At 54.9% G+C, this 13,069-nt stretch overlaps 1 protein-coding gene across 1 annotated transcript in view; it reads right to left on the bottom strand.

The window, feature by feature from the left end:
- The window catches only part of EXD3 (exonuclease 3'-5' domain containing 3), a 130,476-nt gene that overhangs the window by 66,656 nt on the left and 50,751 nt on the right, over positions 1–13,069 (bottom strand). Inside the window, 2 exon segments of the mRNA XM_024346011.3 lie at positions 6,797–6,936; positions 8,238–8,291. Of these exon segments, the coding sequence (XP_024201779.2) occupies positions 6,797–6,936; positions 8,238–8,291 (194 nt within the window).

Raw genomic sequence — 13,069 nt, 5'->3', positions numbered from 1 at the left:
GCAGTGAGCTGTGATTGTGTCATTGCACTCCAGCCTGGGTAACAGAGTGAGACCCTGTCTCTAAAGTAAAATGTAAATAAAGGACATTCCAGCACCCCAAAGTTTCTCCCGTGTCCATCTCTGTGTATACCCATCCCACACTTCTCTGACTTCTATGGCCAGAGATTATTTGCCCGATTTTGAACTTGATACAAATGGAATGATAGAATAGGGACACTTTGCCACTTTTGGATCTGGCTTCTTCCATGCAGTCTCTGTCTGTGCTGCTGAGTGTGATGAGGTTCAGTCTCTCACAGCTGAGTTTGTGAACCATGATCACTGCATCCACTGCTGCTCTGGGGACTAGGGCTGCTCCCGTGTTTCACAGATGATGATTAAGCTGCCATGACTGCGATCTTTTGTGGATAATGAGCTCATTTCTCTCGGGCATATGCTAAGTGGACTCGGACAACATATGTCATAGGGTTGGCATACTTTTTTTGCTTTAGTAGAAACTGCTAAATAATTTTCTGAAGTGTCTGCACCAGTGCACATCCCACCAGCAGTGCGTGAGGGTTCTGGTTGCTCCATGTCCTTGTCAACACTTGGTATGTTCGACTTTTAAATTTTAGCCTTTCTGATGGGAGGTGGTGGTATTTCTTTGTGGCTTAATTTGCATTTCCCTGATATTAATGGTGCTTAGCAACTTTTCCTACACTTATTGGCTATCTGGATATTCTCTTTTGTGATGTGCTTATTCAAGGCTTCTGCTCATTTAAAAACTTGGTTTGTTTTGTCTTTTATTGTTTATTTGCTTTGTAAGTTTTTTGCTTAAAAATACTCTGGATACAGTCTTTTGTAAAATATATACTGTAAATAATCTTCTCTTGGTCTGGAAGTTGCCTTTTCACTCTCTCAATGATTTCCTTTGACGTCCAGAAGGTATTAAGTCAAATTTGTCAATCTCTTCTGTTATTCTCTTTCTTTCTTTCATCCTTCCTTCCTTTTCTTATTTATTTATTTTTTTTGAGATGGAGTCTTGCTGTGTCACCCAGGCTGGTGTGCAATGGCATGATATAGGTTTACTGCAATCTCTGCCTCCCAGATTCAAGTGATTCTCCTGCCTCAGCCTCCTAAGTAGCTGGAACTACAGGCATCTGCTACCATGCCCAGCTAATTATTGTATTTTTAGTAGAGACGAGATTTCACCATGTTTGCTAGGCTGGTCTGGAACTCCTGACCTCAAGTGATCCGCCTGCCTCAACCTCCCAAAGTGCTGGGAATACAGGTGTGAGCCACCGCACCCAGCCTTTATTCTTAGTGACTTTATATCCTATTTGAGAAAGCTTTATTGCAAGTATAAAGAAATACAATTGGCTTTTATAAACTTACCTTGTAACCAGTGATCTTGCTAAATTTACTTATTAATTCTAATAATTTATCTGTAGATTTTTTGGTTTTCCTTCCCTACATATAAAAACATATCTTCTGAGAAAATGACAGTTGTTTCTTTGTACCCAGTCTTTGCACTTATTTTCCTGCCTTTCCGCCTGGCATGGGTCCTTGGTACAGTATTGAATAAAAACAGCAGTTCTCAGACATTAGGCAACAGGTGGCTCAGGGCAGTGATGCCCGAGTGATGGGAAGCGAGGCTGCCAATCGCCCCATCTTCCCTCCTGGAGAAACTTCCAGCAACATGCGAGGGAAGGGGAACCCAGGAGACATTGGGTGCTTCCCTGAGTTCGCAGAGAAGAGATGCCCAGAAAAAGAGCTGTGGAGCTCTGCAGGGAGCGCCCTTGAGAATTCGCCCAAGTAAAGAGCACCCTGCGTGTGAGGAACTCACACAAAGCGGAGGAAGGGCCACCTGAACACATTACAGGGAAAAGTTTTCAAGCCTTACAAAGAGCTGGGAACAGGATCTGCTCCCAAGACCCAGAGTCTTAAAAGCTTCCTAATTGGCGGGGCATTGACTATAGTTCTAAGAAGGCTCTTGCCTCAGAAATAGGGGAAAGTTAGGCCGGGCACTGTGGCTCATGCCTGTAATCCCAGCACTTTGGGAGGCCAAGGTGGGTGGATTATGAGGTCAGGAGATCGAGACCATCCTGGCTAACATGGTGAAACCCCGTCTCTACTAAAAATACAAAAATTAGCCAGGTGTGGTGGCAGGAGCCTATAATCCCAGCTACTCTGGAGGGTGAGACAGGAGAATTACTTGAACCCGGGAGGCGGAGATTGCAGTGAGCTGAGATCGCGCCACTGCACTCCAGCCTGGGCGACAGGGCGAGACTCTGTCTAAAAAAAAAAAAAAAAAAAAAAAAAAAAAAAAAAAAAAAAATTACCAGGCATGCAGAGAAGAGGAAATATGAGGCCAAATGTGATAAGCAGAAACTGACCTAGAAATGACATAGATCATAGAATTACTAGAGGACAAAAAGACACAAATCACCAGCACTGGGAATGGGAGCATTGACATCACTACAGACTCTGCAGATAATAAACATATAACAGGAGACTATTATGAACAACTTTAAGCCAATAAGTTTGACAACTTAGATAAAATGGACAAATTCCTTGAAAGACAAAAACAACCAAAGCTCATTCAAAAAGACATAGGCAATCCGAATAGCCCTATTTTAAGGAAATGGGTTTTTGGTTAGAGGTAATACCAACTACACACAGTTTTCCCAGAAAATTGAAAGGCAAGGGAGTAATTCCAAGCTCATTCTATCAGGCAAGCATTTTTCTAATACCAAAAGTAAAAATATATTACAAGAAAAGACAATGACAGACCAAGATCCCTCATGGACATGGATGCAAACATCCCTAACAAAATTTAAGCAAATGGAATAAAAGTTACCCCAAAGGAATACATAATGGTCAAGTGCAGTCCATCCCAAAAATGTAAGGTTGGTTTAACATAGAAACATTAAATGGTGCAAATGCATCATACTAACTGATTAATAAAGAAAAACCATGTGTTCATCTCAATAGAAAAGTCATTTTTATAAATTCCAGCATACATTCCTGATAAAAATTCTAAACAAACTAAGCATAGAAAGGAACTTCCTCATTTTTTTTTTTTTTTTTTTGATAGAGTCTCACTCTGTCCCCGGAGTGCAGCAGTGCAATCACAGCTTACTGTAGCCTCGACCTCTTGGGCTCAAGTGATCTGCCCCACCTTGGCCTCCCAAAATGTTGGGATTCCAGGTGCGAGCCACCGTGCACGGCCCCTTTGCCCATTTTAAGTTGGGTTGTTCATTTTCTTATTGCTGAGTTTTGAGAGATCTTTGTATATTCTGGATAACAGTCCTTTATCCCACATATCTTTTTCAGATATTTTCTCCCAGTCTGTTGGTGTCTTCTCAGTCTTTGTTGTTGTTGTTTTTGTTGTTGTTTTGAGATGGAGTTTCACTCTTGTAGCCCAGGCTGCAGTGCAATGGCGCAATCTCGGCTCACTGCAACCTCTGACTCCTGGGTTCAAGCAATTCTCCTGCCTCAGCCTCCTGAGTAGCTGGGATTATAGGCATGAGCCACCACACCTGGCTAATTTTTGTATTTTTAGTAGAGATGGGGTTTCACCATGTTGGCCAGGCTGGTCTTGAACTCCTGACCTCAGGTGATCCGCCCGCCTTGGCCTCCCAAAGTGGCTGGGATTACAGGTGTGAGCCATTGCATCCAACCATGGTGCAATTTCTTTCTTAAATGTTTGAAAACTTCACTACTGAAACCATCTGGGTTCTAATAAAGTTTTCTCTGTGATAAAGCTTTAAACTGTGGATATAATTTACTTAATAGATATATAGGACTATTTAAGTGTTCTGTTTTTGCTAGTGTCAGTTTTGGTAAATTGTATTTTTCAAGAATTTGGTCTATTACATCTAAATGGTCAAGTATATTTGCATTAAGTTGCAAACAATATCCCCTTATGACCACTTTAATGTCTATACGGTCTGTAATAATGTCCCCCCTTTCATTCCTGATGTTCATCACTTATATTTTTATCTCTTTCTTTCTTAGCATCCCTTGATGATCTATGCCTGAATCAGTTACTTTATTGAGAGTTGCAATATGGTGATTTTTCATTTTGTCATTCCTGTTTCATCTGTTAGCTGGAAGATGTTGTAAAGAAGAGCTTTCCTCCCTACTTCCCTTAGGCATCACTGTGGACTCGTGGACTTTTAAAAGTCAAGGTGTTCTACTCCATTACCATTGTCATTTTTGTGCTCAGTCTATTCTCTGAAAAGCCTTTGCTTCTTTCAGTGGAGAATGGCATTTGGTGACTAAGAGCTGGCAGCCAGTCATGCTCATGGCTATGGGGTATCATTGCATCCAGGCCCTTTCAGAGCACAGAGCTAGGAAAAATTTTAAAAATCATTAATTTAGGCCAGGTGTGGTGGCTCATGCCTGTAATCCCAGCACTTTGGGAGGCTGAGGTGGGTGGATCACCTGAGGTCAGGGGTTCGGGAGCAGCCTGGCCAACATGGTGGAACCCCGTCTCTACTAAAAATATAAAAATTAGCTGGGTGTGTTGGTGCATGCCTGTAATCCCAGTTACTTGGGAGGCTGAACAGGAGAATCGCTTGAACCCGGGAGGTGGAGGTTGCAGTGAGCCTAGATCGTGCCACTGCGCTCCAGCCTGGGCGACAAAGGCTTCATCTAAAAAAAAAAATCATTAATTTAAACCAGTATCTGCAATGAAATCTAACACTGCAGGGTCTTCTTCACCCTCCCAGTTTCCGTGTATATTTCTTTTCTTTGCAATGAGACCCCTGGTTCCCACCTCCATCAATGCATTCACTGTTTTGTTCTATGTTTTTTGTTTTTTTTTTTTTTGAGACTGAGTCTCGCTCTGTCGCCCAGGCTGCAGTGCAGTGGTGCTATCTCGGCTCACTGCAAGCTCCGCCTCCTGGGTTCACGCTATTCTCCTGCTTCAGCCTCCCGAGTAGCTGGGACTACAGGCGCCCGCTACCGTGACCAGCTAATTTTTTGTATTTTTAGTAGAAACGGGGTTTCACTGTGTTAGCCAGGATGGTCTCAATCTCCTGACCTTGTGATCCACCCGCCTCGGCCTCCCAAAGTGCTGGGATTACAGGTGTGAGCCGCCGAGCCCGGCCCTATGTCTTTTTTTTTTTTTTTTAAGTAATAGGATCGATGGCAACCGACTACGTGCTCACCTGTGCCTGGCCTGACGCTGTGCAGCTGCTGCCTGCTCCCTCTGATGAAAAGTCTTAGCAAGCTTTGAGTCAGGTGGACTCAGCCCCATTGTGCGAATGAGGAAACAAACTCAGAAAGTGGAAGTGACTTGGAGGACAAGTGGAGGAGGATGGGCCTGGGACGGCCTGATATCCAAGTCCAAGCCTGTGACTCTCCAGTGAGACAACCCTGGGGCTGTGTGGGGAATGGAGGCCGGGATCTGCCTGCCAGTGGATGGGCCCTGGAGCCTTCACAGACCTTTCAGCTTGCTTCACTCTCGGGGCACCTTGACCAGATATAGAGCAGGAAGCCCCTCCCCTCCCAGATGTCATCCCTCATATCTCACACACACACACATGCACACCTGCAGGCACACACACGTACACACACATGCATGCACACACACAGACCTGCACAAACATGAACACAATGCACACACAGGTACACACGCACACACATGCATACACACGCACACCTGCAGGCACACACACGTGCACACACATACATGTACACACACACGCACACACATGCACAGGCACACATGCACACACGTACACACCCATGCACACACACGTACACACACACACCTGCAGGCACACACATACATGCACACACACACCACATGCACGAAAACACACACGTACACCTGCAGGCACACACACATACACATCATATGCACGCATACACACCTGCACAAACATGAACACAATGCACACACAGATATACATGCACACACACACACCTGCAGGCACACACATACATGCACACACATGCACACCTACAGGCACACACAAACGTGCACACACACATATCACGTGCACACACAGAGACACACACATGCACACCTGCAGGCACACATGCACATGGGCACACACATACATGCATACACACGCACACACCACATGCACACACACGCACACCTACAGGCACACACAAACGTACACACACGCACATATCACGTGCACACAGAGACACACACATGCACACCTGCAGACACACATGCACATGGGCACACACACATGCACACACACACACACCACATGCACACACATGCACACCTATAGGCACACACAAACGTGCACACACACATATCACGTGCACACACAGAGACACACACATGCACACCTGCAGGCACACATGCACATGGGCACACACATACATGCACACACATGCACACACATGCACATGGCTTCCCTGAATCCATACAGGCACCATATGGGCTCCTTGTCAGGTGCTGCCTTTTCTCTGTAATTGCTGACAGACGTCACACACCAAGTGCTTCCAAAAACTTTATTAGATGAAAGAACAAAGGAATGGATGAACAAGAAAGCAGTACGGTTGCCATGCCTGCATAAGAAGAGCCACCACGGAGAATTATTTTTGTTCTTCTAAGAGCAGTTAACTCTTTTCACTCGGGAGAAGAGGGCTGTGCTCCTGCCAGCCCCAGCCGCTCCTCTCCAGAGGCAGCTGCTCCAGCTGCAGTCACATGGCAGCTGTGACCCAAACACCAGAACCTCCTGGGGAGAGCTCTCCCACGCGCCTGCTGCCCCCCTACACTCCCTTCCCTAACCAGGGCTCCCAGGATGCCATCTGGTGCCAGCTGCCAGTGCCCCACGGGACTCACCTGGCAACGTCCTTGATGTCAAAGCCGGGCTGGCACCAGGAATCCATGAGGACCAGCAGCCTCCTCTGGAGGTCCGGGAAGCCGGCCACGTAGCGCTCCACGAGGGCCACCTTGTCCTGGAGGAGCAGTGGGACGCTCATCTGCAGGGGGACACACGGTCAGGCCACAGCCTCCGCCACCTCAGCCAAAACCTGACTCACCTCCAACCCAGAGGGAGCGGCCAAAGTGTCAGAACGAAAGGGGCCCAGAGGCCGTCCAGGCCCAGCAGTGCTCGCCCGGCCGGCGCTCACGCTCACACACACTCGCCCCAGGCTCCTGGTGGGCTCTGTGGCCATCCCCATCTCCATGATGAAGGCCTGGAGGCCCTAAGAGGCAAGGGGGACCCTGGGGAAGCTCATTTGTCACCAAATATGGGGAGGCAGGACCTAGACAAACCACCGGCAGTAGCCCTGGTAGTCCAGAAATGCCTTCTCATGGCACATGGTACCAGCACTGCCTCCCAAGCAGGCCTGCAAGACCCACACGCTGTCGGTGCCTCCAAGAGGCCCTGAGGGAGTCCCTGGCTGTGGCGCTGGGCCTTGGGGCACACCAGCCATTCCCTCAGCAAGAACGAGTTCCCGTAGACAATGCCCCTCGAGGAAGGCTCCTCACCTCCCTTCCCCCACCTCCTCTGCCCCACAGGTGAGGCTGCCTGGCGCCGACTTCATGGGGCCCACCTGCCCAGCAGTGCCTTGGGGGACAGTCCTCGGGCAGAATGCGAAGCCCCAAGAGCCCTCTCTGGCCCCAGCTCTTGTAGACCTGGAGTCTGCACCCATCGCCCGGAGCACAGCCCTGCAGGCTGTGTAGACACCCCTCCCTCTTTAGGGAGACCAGGATGCGTCCCGTCCCCACCTGGCTCTGCCCGAGGGGTGCTCACTCCCCCACCCTGCCCCTGCTTAACCAGCAGGTTCCCCTTGTGTCCCTGTGATGTGCACGAAGTCCCAGTGTAGAAGCTTGGATCTGCCATCCCTGCAGACACTGTGGGTTCGAGGACTGTGTCATCTGTCCGGAAATTCAGTTAGGTGGCTGCTTCCCCCAGCCCACTGCACGGTGGAGACGTGCAGCAGAAGAGGGTCCCAGAAGCACATGGGCTGCGTGTCCTCGAGGCAGCTGGTGCCCACTCCAGGGAAGGGGTGGCCCCAGCTGCTGCACGGAGCACACTCAGGGCTTCAGGGGACAGCCGGACACGGGGTTCGTGTACGTGCGGCTGCGTCTGATTTGGGGTCTCCCCACGAGGAGGATGGTGGTTTAGGGGGCTCTGGAGGCCCTCGCCGGCCCCCGATGGCCCTGCTGTCCCCCACTGTGGCTTGGTGGACTCCCCACCTCCAACAAACACTGTTTATAGAGACCTGGGCGTTATCCAAGTTTGAACCTAAACAATTTACATGAGAAAGACATTCACCTTTTCAACGCCAAGCTCCGACTGCAGCTTCAACGTCGCGCCCAGCGTGGCTGCCTGGCAAACACAAAGGCAGCAGATTACTCAGGGCCTGGGAGGGGCCAGGCAGCACGGCGGGTGAGGGGGCTACCACCCTTTTGCACCAGCACCTGGTCACTGAGGCCGGAGTGCAGGGCCTTCCCGTGTCCAGCCACGTGGCCCTCAGGCCGAGGGGCCTGGCCTGGCAGACAAGCCCCCCCGTGCTGAGCCAGGCCTTGCATGGGCTGGGACAGGTGGGAGGCCTGGGCTTGGCCTGGATGGGGCAGCAGGGACTCAAGGGGGTGGCTGGCCACACAGCCTGGGTCCCAGGGCCTTGCTCGGGGATTGCTGATGAGCCAGAGGAAGGCTAGGAGGTGGGGTCAAGGCAAGGGGCAAAGCCGTGACCTCCCACATGACCCATCTGCGGGGCCCGGAACACAATGGTGCCTGCAGTGGACGGGCCAAGGCTGGGGACCCCCAGCCTCAGCGCATCCTGAGGCCTGGGGGGGTCCTAGCCCTTCCCACGAGGCGGAGACGGGCACCCCGCGAGCGCTCCAAGGCCACACTGGCTGCGATCAGGGCACGGCCGGGCCCTGACCGCCTGCACGTACCACGGGCCTGAGCTGCTATTAATAATTTCCATAAGCCGCGCTCCCATAGCCAGCAAAAATGACCCACGAGAGCAGCCCGCGGAGCATCGGCGCCCCGCCCCCGTGCAGCCCAGAGAAAGGACCAAAATAGCGGCCTGGGAAAGCCTCGAGCCGGCTTCCAGCCCCGGTGCGCAGGGTGGGGGCGCAGGGCCAGGGGCCTTTCCCTGCCCAGCGCTGACCCGGCGCCTCTACTGTCTGGCCAGGGTCCAAGAGGCTAGGCCTCCACCAGGCCCATGGGGCGCAGGGCCCGGGGCGGGGGTCTCAGGGCCGTGGGGAGGGGCGAAGGTCCGGGGCGGGGCCTCAGGGCTGTGGGGAGGGGCGCCTGGCCCGGGAAGGGAGTCTCAGGCCCGTGGGGAGGGGCGCAGGGCCCGGGGCGTGGGAGTCTCGGAGTCGTGGGGAGGGGCGCAGGGCCGGGGCGGGGCCTCAGGGCTGTGGGGAGGAGCACGGGGCCCGGGGCAGGGTCTCAGGGCCGTGGGAAGGGGCGCAGGGCCGGGGAGGGGCACGGGGCCACCACATGGGGAGGGGCGCAGGGCCTGGGAGGTGGGCTTACGGCTGTGAGCATGGGCGCAGGGGCCACCACATGGGGACCACCCCAGCAGTGACACCCGCAGCTTCACACAAGGGCTCTGATCTCTTCTGGATCAGGGACCCCCTGAGAAGCTGCCAGAGCTCCGGAAGGTAGGGGTGCAGGCCCGGACACCTCACCCCATTCAGAACTGCAGGGTGGTCACAACCCGCCCTCCCTCTGCTCCTCCTGCCCCATGTGGGCATTGTCAGGCACAGGGGGATGGAGGATGGGGCTGCGCCCGGCACGTCCTTGGGACGAGGCCCTGAGCAGGTGACACTGGGACCAGGGAGGCTGGGGGCACAGCAAGGGGCAGGTGGCCAGGGCCTCCCCTCACCGCTGCTGTCCCCGGCCTCGCTCCGAGGACAAAGACTTCAGGCTCCAGTCCCAGCCCTCAGCGGGCCCCACCCAACCAGGAACCCCTCTGAGCCCAAGAAGGCCGCCTCAGGCTTGCGGAGGAGCCTGGGTGGGGCTGGGTACTGGCCGTGCTCCCCAGGTGGGTGGCTTCTGCCTCTGTGTCCTGCACGCTGCAACCCCGTCAGAGGCAGTTCAAAGTGCCCAGCTCAGCCCTTCTTTTCACCACGGCCATTCAGAGCCCAGGGCTAACAGGTGTCCGGACCTTTCTTTCTAGGCCCACAGAAGCTCTCTGGGCACCTGGGGCCTCTTGAGGCCAGGTGGGCTTTCTGGATATGCAGGGGTCCTGGGGCCCCCAGCATCTGTGTCCACATTTTGTACCCGGAGCCCAGTGGGGGCTCTGTGGCCTCGCAGCTTGGGGGACAGGACGAGGATGGAGCTCCCCTCCCTTAGCTCCACCCTGGTAAGGGCAGAGCCCAGGCTTGCTCATGGGCAGCCCTGGTGACAGGGGTGGGGGGCTGGGGGGTGGCTAGTAGCAGACCCACCCCTTCCAGGAAGCTCCCTGGCCTGACCCCTGTCTCAGGCTTTGGGGGCCCTGCTGGCCCTTTCACTGTGGTGGTGCCTGGCTTAGAATCAGCGTCTGGTCATTTCTGTCTGAACTTCCCTGAGAGGACGGTGTACAGCTGCCCACTGTCCATGCCTGGCCACTTGGGAAACTCAGCAGGCACAAAAAGGTCACCTGGCCCCAGAGCCAGGCCCAGGGAGCAGACAGCAGAAGGTGAAGAGTCCTGGACCCCGTGGGAGGAACGAGCCCAGGGCTGGGCCATGAGGACAGATGGGGCCAACTGGGCCCCTGTGCACCAGGCAGACCTTCCCGACCCCTGCTGCCAGAGGATGGGCAGCATCCACCAGGAAGACAGAGACGAGGCTGTCCAGCTGGCGGGGTCGGGGTGGGGCTTCAGAAACCTCTAGACAGGCCCAGGAGCTGCTGCTTTCAGGAAAAAAAAAAAAAAAAAAAAAAGAAAATCAGGAGCGGCTGTGGTGTCGACCATCGGGAAGGGCATTCCCCGGCTCCCCTGGGCCCCCCATTCTAAGGGGCAGGAAGGCTGGGCAGGTGCCCAGGCTCGAAGGCCGAGGACCCCAGCGACAGCCCTGCCTCCCACCTCTGCGTGGGCCTGGAGCCAAGACGGCCTTTTTTTTTTTTTTTTTTAAAGCAAAGCTATCTTTTTACCTTGATAAGCTGTTTAAAAAATGTAAATAAAATAACTCAGCGGACAAAAGCAGGCATTCATCCTGCCCAGGGCCAGCCGCTGCCCTCGACATGAAATATCGCAGCACATTGAGTCGTGAGTCCCAGCTAATCCGAGCGGACAGGCCTGAATGCGGCCTCTTTCGGCCGGGCGCGGCGGTGAGCAGTGGAGCATGCATCGCCTGCCGGGCGGCCCCGCTCGGGGACAATGGCTTTCTTCGCAGAAGGGGCCTGTGCGGGACAAGACCCCCTTTGTGTGGGGATTCCTGCCTCGGAGCGCGAGGGAGGCGCATTCAGCCGGCCCCAGACAGTCTCTGAAAGGCTCTGTAACAGAAGACGGCTCGAAACACTAGCCTGCCTTCTGCCTCCCTGCACTCTCCACAGGCACGGCCGCCATTCAGCGTCGCGCCACATGAGGGGGACCCTCCATCCTGCATTGTCCTGTGCCGGGACACGGTGGCTTCTCAGCGCCATGCACCCGCCGCGAGACGACGGCCCCGGGCGTGGCAGGCGACAGCGCCAGGGGTGGGGCCCGCGCGGCCGACACAGGACACGCTCCTGTGAGGGCCCGGCCAGGGCAGCCCCCGATGCCCGTGCCCAGGTTCCAATGCACCTCCTCACGGTGAGGGGTCTTGCTGGGAAGAGGAACCCAGGGTGCCATCGGGATGGCGTCTCAGCAGCAGGGTCCCACGTGGGCAGGCAGCGGGGTGGTGCCCTTCACGCTCAGCCCTGAAGTAAGGGGGCCCTAATGGGGCGGGGAGTGGACCAGTGCCCCTGAGTGCCGGCCTCCTCATACATGATCAGTGCACCCTGAGCTGAGCACCCCCAGGCCAGGCACCCACAGGGCTGGGCACCCCCAGGCAGGACACCCCTGGGCCAAGCACCCCCGGGCCGAGCACCCCTAAGCAGGACATCCCCTGGCAGGATACCCCCGGGCCAAGCACCCCCGGGCCGAGCACCCCTAAGCAAGACATCCCCTGGCAGGACACCCCCGGGCTTCTTTGCCACACCTCGTGCCGCACCCTAGAATCTGCACTGGGATCTGGAATCTCAGGGCACCAAGAAGTCATGGGGGCCCCCCTGCACCTGCAGGAACAGCTCAGAGCCACCCCACGCAAGACGGCCGCCTCCCTACCCACTGCAGGCCCCACTGCTCCCTACTGCTCCACACAAACCCAAGTCACAGCTTGGCCAGGCTCAGGACGACCAGGCTGTGATGCTAGACCTGGTCTTCCTCTTGGAACCTTCTGGGCTTAAAAATCAGCCTTGTTCACAAAGGAGACTCAGCAAACCACTGTGATTCCAACAGCTCCACCAGTTCTCATCCAGACACCTTTAGCTGCCAAGCCCACACTTCTGCGACACCGCTTAAGACCCGGCCCCAGACCGCAAGGGACCGAAGCCACCTCTCCCGCCAGCAGCCAGTGAAGGGTTGGATACTGACCCGACGCATCTCGCACCTGGGCGACTGTGCCGAGGTGCGACTGGTGCCCTGGCCCTGAACCTCGTCCTGTGTCCCAGGCGCCGGCACTGCCCACTCTGGGCTTCTGTGAGTGGGCACCACTCTGGGGGTGCTGTGGGAGGCGGGGCCGGCACCAGCTGCTCCCACAGCCCTTCTGCTCAGCCCCTCCCGGGAGCGTTTCCTTCCAGGGCGCTCACTGCCGTGCCGGGGACTCAGTCAGTGCCCAGTGCCCAGGAGGCAAACTCACCCACAAAGGACAGCCTACTGGCTGATTCTGTGAAGGTTCCGGAGGCACGGAGGCTAACAGACATGGTGGGGCATGGCTGGACCAAAGCTCAGGCCCAGGCCCACCTAGGACCCTGTGAGTGTGAGGGCCCAATGCGTGCTGGGAGACACAGGGTCGGCAGGGGGCGACCCAGGCCTGGGACCAGGCTGTGCCCTGACATCTCTGTTGGCTCAGGCAGCCTGAGGGCTCCTGGGACCCGGCACCCCGCACACAGCTGATGGCTGCCCATGGCCGGGTCCTTGATACCTCCA

The sequence above is a fragment of the Pan troglodytes genome, chromosome 11, assembly GCF_028858775.2.
Source record: "Pan troglodytes isolate AG18354 chromosome 11, NHGRI_mPanTro3-v2.0_pri, whole genome shotgun sequence".
In the NCBI taxonomy this organism is placed as follows: Eukaryota; Metazoa; Chordata; class Mammalia; order Primates; family Hominidae; genus Pan; species Pan troglodytes.
The sequence above is the reverse complement of the archived record's forward strand: the minus strand, read 5'-3'. Positions and strand labels throughout refer to the sequence as shown.